The 23476-nt window shown below is 42.2% G+C and overlaps 1 protein-coding gene across 1 annotated transcript; it reads left to right on the forward strand.

The window, feature by feature from the left end:
* Window positions 1–2341: 2341 nt before the first annotated feature.
* Window positions 2342–22219, forward strand: LOC113425951 (uncharacterized). The gene is given in 5 exon segments (XM_087953736.1): window positions 2342–3565; window positions 4506–5523; window positions 5525–5940; window positions 6091–6270; window positions 18833–22219. Coding segments are annotated over 5 exon segments (3678 nt in total). The 5' UTR covers window positions 2342–3333; the 3' UTR covers window positions 20665–22219.
* The last annotated feature ends 1257 nt before the right edge of the window (window positions 22220–23476 follow it).

Raw genomic sequence — 23476 nt, forward strand, 5'->3', positions numbered from 1 at the left:
ATTCATATATTAACAACTATGTATACACTTGTACTTATTATCTTGTAAACAATTGACAAATCAAATAAATAAATAAATAAATAAATAAATAAAGTTTACCACGTGTTGAAAAGGTTTAAAAACAAGGGAACAACACAAAAGAATGGAGGGGGGAAGAAGCAGAGATTTAAAAAAAACCTGAATGGAAACAAGAAAGAAGAGAAAGGGACTTAAGAGCTTCATGCCCCTTCATAGGGCCATAAAGCTCTTAAGTCCCTTTCTCTTAGTGCAGGGGTCCCCAAAATTGGCAACTTTAAGACTTGTGGACTTCAACTCCCAGAATTCTCCAGCCAGTCCACAAGTCTTAAAGTTGCCAAGTTTGGAGACCTTTGTCTTAGTGTAATAAGATTGGGACTGGGTTAGGGATTTCTGTCCTCACTGTGAGTTGTGTATGGGGTGGGCAGGGTCCACGAAGGGAGGCTCAGCCAATCTCATTGTACGCATGTACTCTGACAATAAAGGTAAAATAATAATAATAATAATAATAATAATAATAATAATAATAATAATAATAATAATAATAATAATAATAATAATAATAATAATAATCTATCAGACTTGAATACCCTGATTCTACAAAAAAACCCACCCTACTTGGAACAGCTTATATCCTCCTCCAAACAGTTCCTAGGTCCTTGGTTAGGACTCGAGCTGTTGAGCTACCAACCAGCCCCAAAGGCTGTGAACCTCACTAAAGATAGGAGAAGAAGAAGAGGAGGAGGAGGAGGAAGAAGAGGAAGTAGTAGTAGTAGTAGTTGTAGTAGTAGTAGTAGTTTGGATTTGAGTATAGTAAAACTATTGGGAACATCAGGTTGAGAAGTTTCTGAAGAATGAAAAAAGTCAAGATCTTGTGGGGCTGTTCAGACTGACAGGCACTGGCTCACAATACACCTGATATAACAATAGTTGAAAAGAAAAAGGGTTGGTTCATTGACATTGCAATACCTGGTGATGCATGAATTGAAGACACGCAGCAAGAAAAAAAAAATCACAAAGTATCAGGACTTATACACTGAAGTTGAGTGACTTTGGAAAAAAATTGTGTGTTATCCCAATTGTAATTGGAGCCCTTGGAGCAATACCTAAAGGGCTACCTCGTTATTTGGAAATTCTGAATTTATCAGACTTGAATACCCTCATTCTACAAAAAACCACCCTACTTGGAACAGCTTATATCCTCCGATGCTACCTTAACAGTTCCTAGGTCCTTGGTTAGGACTTGAACTGTTGAGCTACCAGCTAGCCTCAAAGGCTGTGAATCTCACTAAAGATTAACTAATAAGTAATAATAAGTAATAATAATAAGTAATAAATAATAAGTAATAAATAATAATAATAATCCACAGGGTGGGTCACATTTGAATCTTGGTGGGGGAGGGGGAGAGGACTCTAATCTCATTTTCTACAGCAGGGGCCCCCAAACTTGGCAACTGTAAGACTTGTGGACTTCAACTCCCAATCTCACTTGGCCAATAGAATTCTTTATTGGCCAAGTGAGATTGGACACACAAGGAATTTGTCTTGGTATAAATGCTCTCACTGTACATAAAATAAAAGATACATTCATCAAGAATCATAAAGTACAACACTTAATAGTCATAGGGTACAATAAGCAATCAAATCATATTAGGAAATAGTCCGTATAAATCGTAAGGATACAAATGACAAAGTTACAGTCACAAGTGGGAAGGGATGGGTGATAAGGAGTGATGAGAAGATTAATAGTAATAGTAACACAGACTTAGTAAATAGTTGGACAGTGTTGAGGGAATTATTTGTTTAGCAGAGTGATGGCGGTCGGGAAAAAACTTGTGTCTAGTTCTGGTGTGCAGTGCTCTATAGCGTCGTTTTGAGGGAAGGAGTTGAAACCGTTTATGTGATGACCCGGGGATGGCACAAAAGCAACAAAATCACAAAAATAACTTGGCCTCCAATGTCCAATTATCATCGGCTGGAGAAAAAACTCCTAAGTACAGTTTTTAAAAGGAAAAGAAATTCCATCCAAACTCAAAAGTCGTAAAAATGGAGTAAAACTCACTTAACAAATGTCTCGTTTAGCAACAGAAATTTTGGGCTCAATTGTCGTACGTCGAAGAATACCTGTAGTCATTCTGGGTTTTTTTCCTCTTTCCTAGAAGACAGCAACTCGGATGGGATCTTTTGAAACATCTATTTTGGGTGCTGGAGGAATAGAAACACTTGGGCTTCCACGGAAGGTAGGAAAATCTCTCCTTGCTTCTTTGGACAGAGAAGAAATTTGGGGTGCTGCTCCTATAGAAGTAGCCAAAGGGTTATAGTAGGTGTATTTCCAATCAGAAGCCTATAGCTCTGCTTATTTTCTCCAGGAAAGTTGTTTATTAATCCTAGTTGAAAGCAAGACATTTTCTTTCAATAGGAATACGAGTAGAAATAGTAAGGAATAGGAATAGAGTTCTTATATTTGGCCAAGCGTGATTAGACACACAAGGAATTTGTCTCTGGTGCAGAAACTCTCGATGTAGATGCAAAGAACAGAGCAATAATAACATAAAACAGAGTAGTAAGGAAGAAGAAGAATACTACAGCCATACAACATGGGTAAATAGACATTAGACAGAACTGTAAGAATTAGGTGTTTAGCAGGGTGCTGGCACAAGGGAAAAAAATGTCTCTGTGTCTAGTTGTTCTGCATGCAATGACCTATAGCGGCATTCTGAGGAAAATATGTTCTGTCCTAAGCCTCACCAAAAAGCACTCAGTCAATTCTGAGTCCTGGCAAAAACCTCTTTATTTACAATAATGTGAACTATTTCATTCACAGTCACCCGACAGCTTGGCAAACAGTCTCGCAAAGGTAGACTAATTATCTCAGACCTTTATCAATTCTGGAACACTGACAGTAAATAGTTCTACACTCACTGTTGGCAGGGAAGGCTGGGTTTACAGACAAATCTCCATGAGGCTGGAACAAACGACCCGAACAAGTGAGTTGTTTCTTGCAAAAGCCCCCTCCCCTTTTGCTCCTCTTTTAATCCTGATGGGAGGGGCCATTCATCATCCACCTGTGGCCTTGCTCCCACATCGACCCTGAGTTCTTAATTGCTCCTTTCTTTTAGCAGCTCTACGTGTGCGCAGGCTGGGAACTGGTTCCAACTGCTGCCCAGCCTCACTGCTATCTGAGCCTTGAAGGCAGCTGATGATTGCCAGCCTGCCCTGGCCCCATCTCCGCCTCTGATGCAGATCCTTCGTCCGAGCCTTCCTCAGCCTCCAAGACTGGGCTAGGTTCCTCCCCAACCTCCTCACTACTGTCCAACTATGCTGCCAGTTCCGCCAGCTGCCCACAACAAAATATATTTTCCCTTTAGATTATTCAACTATCCCTTAATAAGAAGTTTGTACAATATGCTGTTTTTGTTTCAAAATTCCATTTCTTTTGAAGATGTAGCTGTGTTTTTCTCCGTGGGGGAATGGGCCCTGCTGGATTTGGACCAAACAAATCTGTATCAAGAGGTCATGCTGGCCAACGCAAGGAGCCTGGCCTCTCTAAGTAAGGGATTCTGTTTTTTTCTGGAATTCTGAATTTCATTTCTGACATGGCGGTGGAAGGTATTTTGCAGCCAGATATAAGCAGTTAATTTCTTTTTCAGAGGAAATGCTGCCCTCTTCTTTTCCTATAGTGGAAGAGAGTGTGCCTTTCTACTCCTATTTGGTTAACACATGGTATAAAACCTTCATGCTCTCTCTAGAAAAAGGAAAGGAGTCCTTCTCTAGTTTCCAATCCTGTCTTCCCACTTTGTAGGTAACTTTAAGTGCTCTCTTCTTTTTATGTCATCTGCCTGTAACGTTGGCATTTGGAAACCTGATTAATCACATAGGAGCATCAGAAGGATTATCTGCTAGAGAACTTGCCTGTCTGATGGGATGGTACTCAAGACATGGGACATTCTACCCAGATGACTCCTCTTCCCACTTTCTTCTTTGCTTCCTTTTCTTAACTCATACCAAGTTAACTTTATTTTTCCCCGAGGGGCACCTTCCTCATGAAAAGAAAGCTGGACCTCAGTTCTCAGGTTCAACACTTCTTCCTTCTCAGATGAAAATTAAACCAACATGTCCTCCCTTATCAAGTCCATTAATGAACACAGTCCCTCTTGCTTCCTTGGAACTGAATCTGAAGGAACAGCAGAGGTGATAGTGTCCCATTGTGAGACTCAAAATAATTTACTCCAAATAGGTTTGCATTTTGTAGCATGCAGGCCTTGAGGGAAGCTTATGGGAGATCTTACTTCAACACAACACAAGCATAGCCTCATGTTTTCAAAACACTCTGACAGAAGCAGGGAGAAGAATAACAAAAAGAGCTAGAAGGAAGAAGAGATGGTGGTGGGAGTTTGGGTAATGTTCCAAGAAGGGATGCAACAATGGTGCTCGATCCTTTTCACAGCACAATTTGTGCCAACTTACTTTCTTTTTCCTGTTCCAAACAGGTGATGAATGGCAGATAGAGGCTTCCGGACAAGAGGCAGCAGCACCTTTGCCAAAAGGCATCAAGGAAGTTGTGGAGAGGATGTTTGGAAAGAAAAGTTCTGAGGAAAATCAGTTAAAAGTGAGGCTGGAAAAATGCTCTCGTTTTCAGTATGCGGATTTCAGTGTCTTCATGGCTGAAGATGATCACCCCCCAAAAAGTGTGTGTCCATGGTGTGGAAAAATACTCAGAGATGAATCGGAATTATGTTATTGTTCCAGAAATGATACTGTCCAAAAACAAAATACAAGCAGGAAATGCTCCACAAGAACCATTCCTCTTACTTTATCTCAGAGAATAAAAGTTGGAGAAAAACCCTATCAATGCCTGGAGTGTGGAAAGAGTTTCAGAGTCTCAAGTCATCTTACTTCCCATAAAAGGATCCATACAGGAGAAAAACCATACGAATGCAAGGAATGTGGAAAGAGATTCCAATTTGCCACAAACCTAACTTCCCACAATAGGACTCACACAGGTGAGAAACCGTATGAATGCCAAGACTGTGGAAAACGCTTCACTCTTTCAGGTTCTCTCGCTCAACATAAATGGATCCACACCGGAGAGAAACTATATAAATGCCAGGAGTGTGGAAAGAGCTTCACTAGTTCAGGGTCCCTCACTCGCCATAAAAAGATCCACACAGGGGAGAAACTGTATCAGTGCAAGAACTGTGGAAAGAGCTTCCGACAAAAAATTCATTATACCGTACATAACAGAATCCACACGGGGAAGAAACCATATAAATGCCAGGAGTGTGAAAAGAGTTTCAGTTCTGCAAGAAATCTTATTTCACATCACAGAATCCACACTGGGGAGAAACCGTATAAATGCCAGGAGTGTGGAAAGAGCTTCAACAATTCTCAGGTCCTTACTGATCATAACAGGATCCACACAGGAGAGAAACAGTATAAGTGTCTGGAGTGTGGAAAGAACTTTCGTTCTTCAAAACCCCTTATTTATCATATAAGGATCCACACGGGAGAAACCATATAAATGCCAGGAGTGTGGAAAATGCTTCACAATGCCGGGTTCCCTCACTTCCCATAAAAGGATCCATAGTGGGGAAAAACCATATAAATGCCTGGAGTGTGGAAAGAGCTTCAGAGACTTGAGTTATCTTAATTCCCATAAAAGGATCCACACAGGAGAAAAACCATATGAATGCAAAGAATGTGGAAAGAGTTTCAGTTTTGCCAGAAACCTTATTTCCCATAATAGGATTCACACAGGTGAGAAACCATATAAATGCCAGGAGTGTGGAAAGTGTTTCACAATTTCAAGTTTTCCGACTTCCCATAAAAGGTTCCACACCGAGGAGAAACCATATAAATGTATGGAGTGCAGAAAAAGTTTAATAACCAGTAGTATGCTTTATCAACACAGGTGGATCCACACGGGGGGATATACAAATGCAATGAATTTGGAAAATGCTTCTCTAATTCAAGTTCCCTTTTCCCCCATAAAAGGGAAAAACGGCACAAATGTACGGAGTGTGAAAAGTGCTTTATTAATTCAAGTTCCCTGACTTCCCATAAAAGAATCCACACGGGAGAAACCATATAAGTGCATGGAGTGTAAAAAGAATTTCACAACCAGCAGTCATCTTAGTTGCCACAAGAGGATCCACACAGGGGAGAAACCATATAAATGCAGTGAATGTGGAAAAAGCTTTATACAAAGTAATGCACTTAAGAAACATAGAAAGATTCACTCGGAGGAAAAATCAGGTAAGGTAGACTGGAAAGGATTTCTGGATTACTAGAAATTTCATACAATCCTATTATAAAATCCTATAACTGTATAGACTGCGAAAAGGGCTATAGTACTAGCACCAATCTACTTCTGATATTTCACACAGAGACAAAACGATATATATGTGGAAATTCCAGAATGGCAGAATTATTCTTTCCCACAAAAGCATCCAGTCCAAAGAGAATCCGTATAATTGCATGGAGTGTGAAAGAACTTCACAACCAGCAGTGTCCTTAGTTCCCACAAGAAGATCTGCACTGATGAGAAATCATAAGTATATGGTGTGTGGAAAGGATTTTACTCAACATCAGTCACCTTAAGGATATAGTAAAATTAGTTTGTGAGAAACTTGCAAAACCAAAAATATCCTAAATGAATTGTGTGACAAAAAGACCACAGGTAGCCCGCAATTGTCGGAATTATGACTGACAACCTCATTGCTAAATGACAACATCACTAAGTGAAGTGTCAGGCATGGACATTACTAATGATGTAATTCCACAGTGGTGGTGAAGCAAATAACTGCGGGATAAGCAGAACACATAACCATGACTTGCAATGGACTCTGCTTGTCAGAAGCTGGCTTGAAGCTGGCTGCATTGACCACAAAAATGATGTAATGGGCCTATGTTTGAGAACTGATTGTAAATATACTTTTCCAGTGTTGTTATTTGAACAGTTGCATAACACTCATGCTATCCCTGTTGTACAGACTGCTCAGTACAAGGTCTATCTGCTTCACTCTTGGGATGAATAAAACACCAGGTTGGTTCTAAGGCAACCTTGGCTTTGCTGTCACTATGTAATGTACTGAATAAAAAAGCAATCTTTTGGTTTTTTTTCTTGCTTTAAAAATAGTTTTGTAAAATGCCAGTCTTATAACTTTCATTCTTTCTTTCTTAAATGCACTTTTAACACAGGCAAGAAAGGAATACCAGGGGTGCTCCAGAGTTACAGTGAAGATGAAACCTTTTCTTCCCAAATAATATTCTCTACTTAATTACGGAGCTATGTCTGCATCCCGACTTTGGGTTGAAGTTCAGCCCTGTAAATATTTAAGGATGCCATCCAAAGCAGAGATTCTCAGATTGAGAAGAGTTTGAATCATTACTGATTGGTCCAGTGTCAGTTTTCACTAATTGGAAAAGTAGCTTATGATGAAAGATGACTGGTTGTAGTACCTCAGCAGTTCTCTAATTTTGAGTTTCAGTTTACCTTTCCAGTCCCAATAAATAGAAAATTTTTAGTTATAACCTGCAGATGGCAAGTGATATGGCATCCAGGAATGGAAACTCAGTTCATGAAAGATGGGATGGATCCAAGACAAAAACATGTATTTGAAGAGAAACATCAAGAATTGAAAATTGTTCAGGTGAGAAGTATTTGATCAAGAGTTTCATGTGGTGTCTCCTAAATCTAAGGAGAAGCTAGTCTGGGTTTGCCTCCCAAAAGACTCCATCTTGAAGCACAGTGTTAGGAAGAGACGGATTGCTTCTAATGTAGCAGAGTCTTCAAACTTTAACACTGCTTACATGTAAGAGCTTTATTTTTTTTTTATGCTGCCACGCTCCACAAGCCCTCATGGTAACATACAATTAAAGCCAGGTAAGCATCCTTGATACCCCTTCTTCAAGAACAGGTGTCAAACTCATAGTGTCATGTGGGAATTTTGACAGCCCTGCTCAAGAATATTTTGTTCAAGTAGCATTCTGCTTCATGCAAAACTGCTGCATCCAGATTCCTTTAATTAATTTCCAACTAGCCCTGTTTTCAAAGCAGGAGCAGATTCCCAGCAATCTGGCATTATTTGCATATTGACTATCCCAGTTTTCTGAGGGACTTTTCCCAGTATACCTACAACTAGTTGAATGAGTACCACATTGCAATGTCTTGCCCCTTTGCTGAGGAAGCTAGCAGATAAGGATATCTTTAGCACTTGGCCCGAGCACAACATGAAATTTGAAATGCAAAAAGGCAGCTGCCTTTGCTTCCTCTGAAGATTGTGACAGCAATTGGAATTGGATCTTCTGTGGTTGAGCAAGGTGGTTGCTAAATGGCTTCTGCCCAATTTTATGAACTTTGGGGGTAAAGTTAAGTCGATCACCCGCAGTCTTTATTTTATTTATTTCATTTGTCAATAGCTTCCAAGATAATGGGTATAAGTATAAACATGAATAAGAATACGGGAAATAGGTATGAATAAATGGGGACAATAGGACAGGGATGGTAGGCACGATTGTGCACTTATGCATGCCCCCTTACAAACCTCTTAGGAATGGGGTGAGGTCAATAGTGGATAGTTTGAGATTAAAGGAGTGAGGGTTAGAGGATGTAACAGTCTTTAAGCCAGTTCAGCTTTTCCAGTTGAGTTATTTTGTTAGAAACCAGCTAGGATGGTCACAAAGGATGTTGCATGGGAGTCTGCAACACTTGTGAAATTTTACAGCACACACAATAGCTGTTTTTTTATTCATGTATTAGCATTGTCCTGTCTTAGTGAGGCTTCACAGCTATTCCTGCAGCTATTCATTTTTAAATGATTTATTTATTTTATTTATTTGATTTGCCAATTGTTTACAAGATAATAAGTATAAATGTATACATAGTTGTGAATACATGAAATGGGTACATATAAGAAAAATAAAAGAATAGGAGAAACAATAGGACAGGGACGGTAGGCACGTTGGTGCGCTTATGCACGCCCCCTACAGACCTCTTAGGAAAGGGGTGAGGTCAATAGTAGACAGTCTAAGGTTAAAGTTTTTGGGGTTTGGGGAAGAAACTACAGAGTCGGGTAGAGTATTCCAGACATTGACCACTCTATTGCTGAAGTCGTATTTCCTGCAATCAAGTTTGGTGCGGTTTACTTTGAGTTTGTATCTATTGTGTGCTCTTGTGTTGTTATGGTTGAAGCTGAAGTATTCATTGACAGGTAGGACATTGCAATGTATGATTTTATATACCATGCTTAAGTCAGACCGAAGACGGCGTAATTCAAGGTTTTCAAGTTCTAGAATTTCAAGTCTGGTGGCATAAGGTATTCTACAACGAGTAGAGGAGTGGAGAACTCTTCTTGTGAAATATTTCTGGACTTTCATGGTATATCATGGTATATGATTTCATGGTATATAATCATGGTATATGATTTCATGGTATATAATCATGGTATATGATTGCATATACCATGTCCAAAAAAATATATATCCAAATTTTAGAATAGAATAGAGCTGAAAGGGACCTTAGAGGTCTTCTAGTCCAGTCCCCTGCTCAAGCAGGAGAACCTATCCCATTTCAGATAAGCCTAGTCTTGTTTTCCCTTTCCCCACCCCAGCCCTCTTTGGCAACACCTCATTCTACCTTGTTAATAACGATTGCAGATTGTTAATACAGCAAATATAGATTGGAAGTTGGGAGCATGCGCACAGACTACAGTCAGAGACTAACAGCGCTCCCAGTGAATGAGACTCTATGGCTGCTTAACGGCCTCAGGAAGAGAAAGCAGGGAAGGCGGCAGGTATCTCTTCCAGTGCCAAACAAACATCCGACTCGGGAACCCGCGCCGCCTACTGGATGGACCAATGAATCCAATCCGACTTTGATTGGCATGCAGCCGACCCAATGAGGTTCATAGCTTTGGAGGTGGGGCTTTGCCTCAGTGCCAATCGGTTTCAATATCCATACAAGACAATACATTATTGTACAGTACAGGAATAAACATGCACAATCCAGATTTGCGCTTAAAAAAACCTTTACTGGCAACCCTCCCAACCTCTTGGAGGACCTGTACGGGGGAGAATTGCGCGAGGGGGCCTCTCTAGGAAAAGTACTCTCTCATTGCAATTTTCAAAGGCTTCCCAGAGGCAAGAGAATCCTTCCCAACCCCCCCTTTTTTTCTTTTTCTTTTTTTTCTTTCTGTCATTCCTGGTTGCGTCTGTGGGGGTGGGGGGCGAGTCTTGGAAATGTGACCTTCAGATGCTTCTTATTGGGTCGCTCCTGCAGTCACTCCTTTGGGTTGTTCCTGCAGCCACTTCCTGCAGCCACTTTTGGAGGGGAGACCTCTCTGCTTGGCTCTCTTCCCCGATCGTTTCCCACGGAATTTGCTCGGAGGAAAGGAGGGCGAGCATCCCTCCCTGGAGCTGTTGTTTGGGGGGGGGGATCCCTCTCGAGGATCCACCCGAGAAGAGATCAATAGGTAAAGCTTCCTTCCTGATTGCCCTTTTTAATCCTCAGGGTGGACTTTGCCTGCCTTGGACTGGGACCCACACACTTGGAAGACTGCACCCCAGTTTTGGTCACCCCGGTGTAGTTGAGGCTCTAGAAAGAGTGCTGCGGAGAGCAACAAAGAGAATTAGGGGACTGGAGGCTGAAACATAGAAAGAAACATAAATATAAAGTTTGATGAAAAGAAGGACTAGGACCAGAGTTGGTATTCAGCAGGTCCTGACCAGTTCTGGAGAACCGGTAGCGGAAATTTGGAGCAATTCGGAGAACCGACAAATATCATCTCTGACTGGCTCCGCCTCAGTGGTGGGATTCAAAAATTTTTACTACCGGTTCTGTGGGTGTGGCGTGTGGCGTGGCTTGGTGGGCGTGGCAGGGGAAGGATACTGCAAAATCTCCATTCCCTCCCCAGCCCTGCTTTTCAGCTCCGTTCTTTTGTGCAGGGCAACCAAAGAAGACCCAGCCGATCCGCTGGGACTCAGGAGGCAGAGAATAGATGGCCAGTCAGAGGCGGTATTTGCAGGTTCTCCGAACCACTAAAAATTTCTGCTACCGGTTCTCCAGAACTGGTCAGAACTGGCAAATACCACCTCTGACTGGCCCCACCACTATTTATTCTCTGCCTCCCAAGTCCCAGCTGATCGGCTGGGTCTTCTTTTGTTGCCCTGCACAGGAGAACGGAGCTGGAAAGCAGGTTAGTGGGGTGGTGAGGCAATGGGGATTTTGCAGTATCCTTCCCCCTCCACGCCCACCAACCCACACCCACAGAATCAGTAGTAAAAAAAATTTCAATCCCACCACTGGCTAGGGGTGACATGATAGCAGCATTCCAATATCTCAGAGGCTGCCACAAAGAACAGGGAAAGCACCTGAAGGCAGGACAAGAAGCAGCGGATGGAAAGTAACTAAGGAAAGAAATGTACTGTAGAACTAAGGAGAAATTTCCTGACAGTTAGAACAGTTAATCAGTGGGCAAGGTTGCCTTCAGAAGTTATGGATGCTCCAACACTGGAAGTTTTAAAGAAGAGATTGGACAACCTTCGTCTGAAATGGTGTAGGGTTTCCTGCCTGAGCAGGAAGTTGGACTAGAAGACTTCCAAGGTCCCTTCCATCTCTGTTATCCTATCCTATCCTATCTTACTCCACCCCTACCCCTATCCCTGTTCTTCATTTGTGAATTTATTTTTTGTTTTATACATAGTCCTCAATGTCAACTCATAAAACATTTTCTATACACGTTTTATAGTTGCCAACAGAAAGAAAGGGGGCGGGAGTTTTAAAGAGCAGGCGGCAGTGTGGGATTGAAAGTACATTCCATTCATATTTTCTTCAGAGACTGATTAAATGACTGGAGTTTCTGCTGTGCAAAAATCTAATTGGAAAGCATGATTGATGACTCTTGGCTATGGACGTGTTTCATTGGAGAATATGAATTATGATACACCCAGAGGGGTGGGGGTGGGGGGAAAGTAGGGTCAAGGGTGACAGTGAATTGCGTATCTCAGAGTCGGCTAAACCCAGGTCATGCCAACATGTTGACTTCCAATAAATCCTTTGAAGTTTTGGGAGTTTGGCTTGAGACTCATGATGTAATTGGGGTAACTGCCGGAATCCTGACACTCAACATAAGACCACAATTGAGCCCCAAATTTATGTTGGTAAGGGAGAAGTTTATTAAGCCCCATTTTACGACTTCTCTTGACACATTTGTTCAGTGAATCAATGCAGTTGTTAAGGGAATCTGGTTTCCCCATTTACTTTGCTTGTTGGAAGGTTACAAAAGGGGAATCACATGACCCCGGGATACTGTAACCATCATAAACGTGAGTCAGTTGCCGAGCATCCGAATATAAACCACGTGACCATGGGGATGCTTCGAACGGTCACTAATCGAACTGTTGTAAGTGGAGGACCACCTGCAATCACCACTCAAGGAAGTCTGGCAATTAAAAAGAAGCCAGTCTTTCCAATAAGCTGTTCCAAAAGACATGGAGGGAACATGATCGGCATACCTCCATGGGATATGGGGTGGGAAGTCATTGAAGATACCTCTCTGCGGTGCTTTACAGCACAGATTCCCCACTTCAGGTTGCATCCTGATCCCTCCTGGGAATCAGAAGAGAATTATAAGAAGTTGACCTGTTACGGCAGGGGTCCCCAACCACCAGTCCCCGGACCGGTACCGGTCCGTGGATCATTTTTTACCGGGCCGCAAAGCTTGGGCGCCGCCATCTTGTTTCGACGGCGCTTCCGGGTTTTCGGTTGCTTCCGGGTTTTCGGTTGGAAAGTGCTTCCGGGTTTTCAGTTGGAAAGCGGCATTTGGGTGCTCACGCCTTAGTTTCGTCGAAGAGGGGGGGGGCGGCTTCGAACGAAGAGCCGTCCCGATGGCGGTGGAGTCTCGCGTTACTCAGGTACCGGTCCGTGGAAGAATAAATAATCGTGAAACCGGTCCCTGGTTCAATAAAGGTTGGGGGCCACTGTGTTACGGTACATCATCAATCTCAACAACTCAGATGGGTTGTTCTCAGCTCGAAGTCACTGCTGCCTGCTGCCCCACCCCCCCAGTCAGCATACACAAAGAACGGGCTTTCTGAATTTAATGCTCCAGAATTGAGGAAGGATGTTTTTATAACAAATAGTTCCTAATGTCAAGGTTCCAGCAAACCTCCATTCCAATCAGTAACTCCGAGACAACCATATCTCAAAAGTACCTTTATTAGAATAGCAACTGGCATACCCTTGGAATCTAGAAGTTTTCGGGCTTCCCACAATTTCCCAAACTACAAATCCATCCCTCCTTGGTCGTCATTATACCACATGGCCCAATCACGATCTGTCCAAAAGTAAGATCCTTATTTCATCCTGCGCCATACTAAATGACTTTGAACTAACAAAAGAATTTTATTTTGTCTACTTAGAGCTACTCAATTGAAATCACCACCCTCCCACACTCTCAAGTTATGTGGTAGCGTGGAATATGGCTTCCAAAGCTGACACCTCTATTTTTTTTCTCATTCTCAGAGACCAGAACAACATTGATGGTATCTTCCGGAACATCTATTGTCTGTGGTGGTGGAATAGTAGCAGTTATGCTTTCAAGGAAGGTAGGAAGATATTTTCCTCAAACTGCAAGTGTCATTCAACATGATCCAGCACTGTCCACAAAGTCTCTCTCTGTGTGTGTGTGTGTGTGTTTGTGTGTGTGTGGTTTTCATGAGCAGTTTCTTTATACTTTGATAGGAAGTCACATTGTGCTGTATTTCTGAAGGTAATTGTTTCAATAGGAACCATCTTACAATCTGAAGCCACTCTGCTCTTCCTTGGTTGCTGAGTAGAATGTACTTGGTAATATAATTAGGGTATCTGCAATGTGTGACCATGTAATATTATTGTTTCAGTAGTTTCAAAGAACATAGGCTAAATATTGTGGAAATACATTTCATGGAGATGTGGAAGTGAAAACTAGGAAGAAATTAGGATGATAGTTTGAATGAGGTTTACTGTGGTTTACTGGCATATGTCAAGGTGTTCTGCTTAAGAGGACACACAAGGAATATTTCCAGCTTATATTTTATAGTAGGTAGCCGACCATTCTTTTTCTAGTCACCTGCCAACTCCATAATTCCTTGAACTCTGCTTTGATCTGTGAAAATAGAATAGAATGGAATTATTTATTGGCCAAGTGCAATTGGACACACAAGGAATTTGTCTTGATGCATATGATCTCAATGTACATAAAAGAAAAGATACATTCATCAGGATAAGGTACAACACTTAATAATAGTCATAAGGTACAATAAGCAATCAAATCATACTAGGAAACAGTCAATATAAATCATAAGGATACAAGCAACAAAGTTACAGTCATACAAGTGGGAGGGGATTGGTGATAAGGAGTGATGAGAAGATTAATAGTAATAGTAGTGCAGACTTTGTAAATAGTTGGACAGTGTTGAGGGAATTATTTGTTTAGCAGAGTGATGGCATTTGGGGAAAAAACTGTCCTTGTGTCTAGTTATTCTGGTGTGCAGTGCTCTACAGCTGTGGTTGCCAACTGGTGGGCTGGGGACCACTGGTGGTCTGCGAGAAAATTTTGGTGGTCTGCAGATAAATGTCCCCCCCAAAGTACTCCCCCCAAAGCAATTAATCCAGGCTGCGCAGGAACACAAGGCTGCGCTACCCACATGGCCCACCTACCCGCTGGCCCTCACCCTTCGGCTGAGTGTAAACCTTACCTTCAGTAGAGCCACGGGAGCTGGAACTGGAAGATAAGAATAATGGCGGGGGAGGGAAATCTTCCCCAGGGTGGCTTGCTGACGTTGGTGGGAAAGTCGGTCCCATATTCCAGAGCTGCAGTAGTCACAAGACTGGCCCTTTGGTCATCCCGGAGCAGCTCCTCCAGTCCATGGCAGGCCGGTGCACCTGGGTGGAGGAGCAGCTGCTCCAAGATGACCAAAGGGCCAGTCCTGTGATTACTGCAGCTCTGGAATATGGGACCGACTTTTCCACCACCGTCAGCAAGCCACCATCAGACAAAATTCATATTAGTGGTCCGTGGGATTTAAAATTATGAGTTTGGTGGTCCCCGAGGTCCAAAAGGTTGGTGATCTCTGCTCTATAGCATTGTTTTGAGGGTAGGAGCTGAAACAGTTTATGTCCAGGATGTGAGGGGTATGAGGGTATGAGGGACAAGATTCATCTTTATTCTTAAATATAGTAGTTCTGCAATAGTATATTTCATTTTATTCTTCTCAGTCCTCATTATAACAAAGAGCTTTGATCATATTTTATCTGTGTCCTTGGACCTCGTGGAAGGATGTACAACAAGCTATACTGCTACACATTATATAGACTGCGGTTATGTTCCATGCAGGACCGATTTTGGAACAAGACAGCTTCGCATTACCAAATATTTCCTCCTGAAATATAGCTTTCCCACATGGAGGGTGCGAAGAACAAGGTTACATATAGTTTCACATGATTGCTTATGATTCAAAAAGGGTCTTATTATAAAATTCAACGTGAACTAGTTTGAAATAAACACGGATATTTACTCAAAACTTTGGCATATTCTCTCAGACAGAATGCCTTGATATATATCAATATATATGTCAATAAACTGCAGTGGCCTCACAGTAATTATTTTTCTTTTTTAAATTTCCACTCATGTTATCTGCAAACAGATGCCATCTTAGCATCAGATGGTACTTTCCGGAGTACTTCTCCCAAAATCTTCACATATACCACTTCAGTAAGATTGTATTGAGGGGCAACATGAAAGCAGTTTCTGAAATGTCAGGCAGGACTCAACATCAGTTGACAGAGAAGGAATTTGGGGGTGGTGCTGCCTCCTGTAGAATTAGCCAAAATTGCAAAAGTCTGTCAGAGGCCTGTAACTCTGCCCATTTTCTCCAGTGAAGTTATTAATCCTAGTTGAAAGTGATCTTGAAAAAGGAAATTTGCATTGTTCCTTAATAAGAGAGTGTGTACAACATGCTTGTTTTCGTTTCAGAATTCCATTTCTTTTGAAGATGTAGCTGTGTTTTTCTCCGTGGGGGAATGGGCCCTGTTGGACTTGGAGCAAAAAACCCTGTATCGAGAAGTCATGTTGGAAAATGCAAGGAACGTTGCCTGTCTAAGTAAGGGATTCTGTTTTTCTGAACTGAAATTGTGGTGGAAAGTATTTTCTAGCCAGACATAAACAGATGGTTTCTTTCTCAGAGAAAATGCTGCCCTCTTCTCTTCCTACAGTAAAAGAAAGTGTCCTTGTCTGCCTTTCTACTCTTATTTGGTTAACAGATGAGCTAAAACTTTTGTGGTCTCTCCAGAAAGAGGAGAGGGGCCCTCTCGTGCAGTTTCCAATCCTATCTGTCCCACTTTGTGGATAAATTTAAGTTCTCTCTTCCTCTTTTTTGGTCGCCACAATGTAAAAAAAGATGTTGAGACTCTAGAATGAGTGCAGAGAAGGGCAACTTAGGGGAGTGGGGGCTAAAACACATGAAGAACGATTGCAGGAACTGGGTATGTCTAATCTAACGAAAAGAAAGAACTAGGGGAGACATGATAGCAGTGTTCCAGTATCTCAGGAGCTGCCACAAAGAAGAGGGAGTCAAGCTATTCTCCAAAGCACCTGAGGGCAGGACAAGAAGCCACGGGTGGAAACTAATCAAGGAGAGAAGCAACTTAGAACTAAAGGGAAATTTCCTGACAGTGAGAACAATTAATCAGTGGAACAACTTGCCTCCAGACGTTGTAAATGCTCCAACACTGGAAGTTTTTAAGAAGAGATTGGATAGCCGTTTGTCTGAAGTGGTGTAGGGTTTCCTGCCTAAGCAGGGGGTTGGGCTAGAAGACCTCTGAAGTTTTCTGTCTGGATGGATGGCATTTGGAAACCCAGTCAATCACACAAGGATGTGACTGTTAGAGAACTAGGCTCTCTGATGGGGCTTCCACTTTCTTCAATGCTTCCTTTTCTTAAGTTAACTTAAGATGAATGAGAATACCCCCGAGAGCCTTTTTTCCCCAAAAAAATCAAAGGAGAACTTACTCATGGAAAGACGGCTAAAGCTCAGGTCCAGGTTTCCCAGCACTTCCCCTTTTTCAGATGAAAATTAAACCAATATGTTCTTCCATCATGACGATGATGATGATGATGATATCCATTCAGTCATGTCTGACTCTTGGTGATTCAGGTGTCTTCACATCTTCCAATCTTGCACTACTTCTGTTGAGTTGTTCTATGCTCTGGCTGGTGTCAGGTGGTGTCCGCCACCATGTTCTTTGGTGGCCTGATTCCCTTTTACCACTAACTCTTCCAAATATAAGTCCTTTCTCCAGTGGATTCCCCACGTGACATGGAAAAAATAAGTGAGACACAGTTTTGTGATTTTTGCCTTTCCAGCGACCTTTCTGTTGTTGTGTGCTACAATATTGGTTGTTAGTCGTCTTTGGTGTCCAAGGAATACGCAGTAGCTGTCAGGGCTCCAACAAATCCACCCCCATTCAAATCATAAGTCTCTAGCCACATCTCTCAGAGTAAAAAAAAAAATTGATTTATTAGGAGTGGCCATATTGGCGTTATCTGGGTGCAGCTGACACTAAAATACATCATTCATTTCCCCCTTGATCCTGGTCTTCCTCCCACTCCCTGGATGTATATTTTCCAATGGGACACATCCATAGCCAAGAGTCATCAATCATGCTCTCCAGTAATATTCTTGCATGCCGACAGCTATGGGCTACCAAGGGGATTATCTGAGGCATTTAAGAAATGCACTGCTTTCCCCCACTCCCTTTCTGCTAGCAACTAAAAAGACCAAAGGAGTATTTTTTTAGTTGACAGTAGCCTTCTCTACCACCACAGCTCAAACGAGTCAATTTTCTTCCTGTCTTGCTTTTATAAGGTCCAACTTTCACAATCCTAAGTAATTAGGGGAACATAATAGAACGTACATTTGGTTGCCAGGTAGATGTCTTTTTTATTCATATTTGGCTCATGTTCATCACTGCTATGTGACACAGAGCAATCCAGCATTTTATTTCTGGGCGGCATTCACTACTTTGAGTGATATGGGATCCTAAGAAAGTGATTTTTTTTCTAGCTCTCCTCTATCAGTTTTGAGATTTTATTTTGATATATCCATTCCTTGATAATATTCAAATATTTGATAATACAGTAGAACCTCTGGTCACGACCATAATTCGTTCCATAACTTTGGCGATTCCTTCGTCATCTAATGTTTTGTTTTCAGGAATTTCTGGGTCAGGGGTCGTGTTTGATTGCTACCCAAGTATGTGTTAGTGACCAGATTCAAAAATTTTGTGAATTGTTTGGTCGGAACCCAATTTGTTCATGGTCAGAAGTATTCGTGACCAGAGGTTCTGCTGTATTCAAATAAGGGATGGAAAAATGGTGCTTGATCACTTTCACACCTCAGTTCGTGTCAACTTTCTTTTTTTTCCTGTTCCAAACAGGTGGTGAATGGCAGGTGGAGGGTAAGAGGCAAGAGGCAGCAGCACCTTTTCCAAGAGGAAAAAGGGAAGTTATGGGAAGGATGTTTGGAAAGGAAAGTTCTGAGGAAAACCAATTAAAAAGGGGGCTGGAGAAATGCTTTCCTTTTCAGTGTGCCAATATTAGTGTCTTCTTGGCTGAAGAAGATCCCCAAGGAAAAAGAGTGTGTCCATCATGTGGAAAAATTCTCAGAGATGAATCAGGATTATGTGACTGTTCCAGTAGCCACACTGTAGAAAAACAAAATAAAAGCAGGAAACGCGTCAGAAGGACTATTCCTCTTATCTTAAGTCAGGGAATACAAGTTGGAGAAAAACCATATAAATGCTTGGAGTGTGGAAAGAGCTTCAGAGACTCAAGTTATCTTACATCCCATAGAAGGATCCACACAGGAGAGAAACCATATGAATGCAAGGAATGCGGAAAGAGCTTCCATTTTGCCACAAGCCTAACTTCCCACAATAGGATTCACACAGGTGAGAAACCATATGAATGCCAGGACTGTGGGAAACGCTTCACTCTCTCAGGTTCCCTCATTTACCATAAAAGGATCCACACCGGAGAGAAACCATATAAATGCCAGGAATGTGGAAAATGCTTCACTATGTCAGGTTCCCTCACTTCTCATGAAAGAATCCATACTGGGGAAAAGCCATATCAATGCCAGGAATGTGGGAAGAGTTTCAGATCTTCAGGTTTCCTTGCTTCTCATAAAAGGTTCCACACCGAGGAGAAACCATATAAATGTACAGAGTGTGGAAAGTGCTTCACCAATTCAGGTTCCCTCACTTGCCATAAAAGAATCCACACAGGGGAGAAACCATATCACTGCAAGAACTGTGGAAAGAACTTTAGGCAAAAATATCATTATACTGTTCATAACAGAATCCACACCGGGGAGAAACCATATAAATGTCCGGAATGTGAAAAAAGTTTCCGTTCTGCAAAACATCTTATTTCCCATAAAAGAATCCACACAAGGGAGAAACCATATAAATGCCAGGAGTGTGGAAAGAGCTTCAACGACGCTCAAGACCTTATTGCTCATAACAGGATCCACACAGGAGAGAAACCATATAAGTGTATGGAGTGTGGAAAGAGCTTCCGTTCTGCAAAACACCTAACTTATCATAAAAGGATCCACACAGGAGATAAACCACATAAGTGTCTGCAGTGTGGAAAGAGCTTCCGTTCTGTAAAACACCTAACTTATCATACAAGGATTCACACAGGGGAGAAACCATATAAATGTCAGGAGTGTGGAAAATGTTTTACTATGCCAGGGTCCCTCACTTCCCATAAAAGGATTCATAGTGGAGAAAAGCCATATAAATGCCAGGATTGTGGAAAGTGTTTCATAGGTTCAAGTTTTCTGACTTCCCATAAAAGGTTCCACACCGAGGAGAAACCATATAAATGCACAGAGTGCGGAAAGTGCTTCGCTTATTCAGGTTCTCTCACTTCCCATAAAAGGATCCACACTGGGGAGAAACCATACGAATGCAGGGAATGTGGAAAGAACTTCAGTCAAAAATATAATTATACTGTACATAACAGAATCCACACTGGGGAGAAACCATATCAATGCACCGAGTGTGGAAAGAGCTTCCGCAAGAGTATCAATCTTACTTCCCATAAAAGGATCCACACTGGGGAGAAACCATATAAATGCAGGGAGTGCGGAAAAGGTTTCATAAGCAGCAGTACCCTTAGTCACCACAAGAGGATTCACACAGGGGAAAAAGCATACAGATGCGATGAATGTGAAAAATGCTTCTCTAATTCAGGTTCCCTTATTTCCCACAAAAGGATCCATACAGGGGAAAAACGATATAAATGCCCTGAGTGTGGAAAATGCTTCACTAATTCAAGTTCCCTGATTTCCCATAAAAGAATCCACACAGGGGAGAAACCATATAAGTGCATGGAATGTGAAAAGAGTTTCACAACCAGTAGTCACCTCAGTCGTCACAAGAGGATCCACACAGGGGAGAAACCATATAAATGTAGTGAGTGTGGAAAATGCTTCCGACAAATTAGTGCACTTAATACCCACAGAAAGATTCACTCAGGGGAGAAATCGGTTAAGCGTGTAGACCGTGGAAAGAGTTCCCGTAACAGCAGAAGCTCCATATGATCCTATTACAAAACCATAGAGATGTACGGAATGTGGAAATGGCTATAGTAATAGCACCCGATCTACTTTTGATACTTTACACAGAGAGAAACCAACTTAAGTGTGGTAATTGTGGAAAGAGTTTCTGCGATAGCAGAATTGTTCTTTCTCAGAAATGCATCCATACTGGAGAGACTCCCTATAAATGGCTGGAGCATGGAAAGAAGTTCAGAACAAGCAGTTGTCACAAGAGAATCCACATTGGTGAGAAATTATAAATGTATGATGTGTGGGAAAGGGATTTGCTGTCCCACAAGTGCTTTTTTCAAGATGCAACGGGACTTTGTTATTTTTCTTTGAAGACGTTTCATGTGAAAAAAAATCAACCATTCGGAAGATACTGAAGACCTGTGAACAATATATAAGAGCTTTATTGTGAAGCTTTTGCAAAAGAGAATTCTGCCCTTGGGCAGAAGACGTGGTTCCCAGGAAGGCTGGGGTTTGTATACAGGTTCAAATATACAGTCTCTGCCCCTTTCCTGGGTTCACAATCTATCCAGCTACGTATCCAGCTACATAGCACCCCTAGTTTTGTAGCTTAACATCTGTTTCCTCGTCCTGTTTACCCATTTCCATTTCCAATAATGTCCATCATTAATACATGACACTGGACAGCGTAACCTGCCAAATATGTAACCTTTATACAAAACAATAGAGAATTCTTACATAATATTCCAGTAAATTATCTTAGGTTAACACAGAGGTTCAAAATTGCATTACGATTGCTTTATATTTTCACAGGTATAATTTTACATATCACACTTTGCTTCTCATCCAAGAAGCTTCAGCTCTGAAGAAGCTTCTTGGATGAGAAGCGAAATGTCTTCAAAGAAAGAAAAACAACAAAGTTCAGTTGCCTCTTCAAAAAAAGCACCTTTGGGATAACCATGACTTGGATGACTGAGAATTTCCATAGACAAAGGGATTTGCTCAATCTCACTCCTCTTCTGGACATAGGAAAATTAATTCAAGAGAAACGGATAAAAAGTAATAGAACTACCTAAATGAATTGTGTGACAAAAATTTAGGAGACTATAGGTAGTCTGCAATTATCGCAATTTGGAACTGTCAACTCCAGCACTAAACAACACCATCACCAAGCGAAGTATCGTGTCTATGTTGGACTAATGTCAGTCATTCCACTGTGGTGGTTAAGCAAATAAAGGTGGATTAAGTGTGACCTCATATGATCATAATTTTTGATTTACTGCCAGCTTCCCATTGACTTTGGTTCTGTAAAGCTGGCTGCATTTGACCACAAGAAACAAGAACTGGTTGTAAATGTCCTTTTTCAGCATCATTACTGAGAACAGTTGCTGAACAAAGAGCTCAGCAAGAGAGAACAATTTGCATAAACATTCATACTTATCCCTGTTGTACAGACTGCTCAGTACAAGGGCTGTTGATGTTGTATTTACTTCTTCCTTGCTGTCTTGGGATGAAGAAAACACCATGCTGGTTCCAAGCCCTGGTTTTGCTGTCACCATGAAACTCGCTGAATAAAGATGTTATCTTTTGATGTTTCTTTTTTTCAAAAGTCTAATCCAGGAGAGAAGCAACCTAGAACCAAATAAATGTCCTGACAGAACAATCAGTGGAACAACTTGCCTTCAAAAGTTGTAGGTGCTCCAACACTGAAGGCTTTCAAAAAGAAAGAACATTTGTTTGAAATGGTATATGGTGGCTAACCTTTTTGGGCTCCTGTGCCAAAAATTGTGTCCGCGCTTGTGTGCCAGCACCCAGAAGGCAATGTGCGCCCTCTCATGCGGTCCCCTTACCTGCACTGTGCCTCCCAGCTGATTTTTGGCTGGTTTGAGGCCTTTTGGCCTCCCAGAGGCTTGATGAAAGCCTCTGCAGCCCGTAAAATAGGCCCGTTTCATCACTTCCAGTATTTCCGGAAATACAGGAAGTGATGAAATCGGTCTATTTTTCAGGCTGCAGAGGCTTCCTTCAAGCCTCTGGGATCCAACCTTTTGGCGCGCGCCCGGTTCGGCGTCAGCTGGCGCCGCCCGGTTCCGCGTCAGCTGGGCCACCATCTTTTTGCGAAAATCACTCCGGTGGCGTCACGAGTGATTTTCGTCAAAAAGGCGCAGCGCTTCTGGTGAGCTTTTCGGTGAAATGGCTTTCTCCGGAAAAGCTCTGCGCGCCATCTTTTGCGAAAAATTGCTTTTTACCAAAAGATGGCGGCGCCAGCAACCAGCGGCCCGGTAAGGCTTGTTCGCGGCCGGGCCGGTCCGCGGACCGGCGGTTGGGGACCCCTGCTCTAGGAGGCGAAAAGGCCTCAAACCAGCTGGGAGGTGCGCGCATGTGCAGTGAGATGTTTGTCTGCGGCTCGCGTGCTGGCACCTGTGTGCCACCTGTGCCATAGGCTCGACATCATGGGTATAGGGTTTCCTGCCTAAGGAGGGGTTGGACTAGAAGACCTCTGAGGTCTCTTCCAATTCTTATTCTATTCTTACTCTATTTCTGCTTCTATTCTATTCTACATTCCGCTTTATACAAAACAGCTGAATCTCTTTCAGATTCAAACCCCTTCCCTTTATCAATTACCAACTAGCCACGTTTACAAAGCAGAAGCAGTTTCCCAAATATCTGGCATTATTTGTAAGTTGAGAGCATCTCTCCCAGCTTCCCGAGACCCCTCCCAATAACTACATCTAGTTCAGTGGTAGCGAATCTGTGGCACGCAGAGCCCCCTCTGTGGGCATGTACGCCGTCACCCCAGCTCAGCTCTGCCACGCATGTGCGCATGCCTGCCGCAGGCCAGCTAGTC

Source organism: Notechis scutatus, chromosome 2 (assembly GCF_049901735.1).
Source record: "Notechis scutatus isolate UNSWTSFEM ecotype Mainland chromosome 2, rNotScu1.2, whole genome shotgun sequence".
NCBI classification, from domain to species: domain Eukaryota; kingdom Metazoa; phylum Chordata; class Lepidosauria; order Squamata; family Elapidae; genus Notechis; species Notechis scutatus.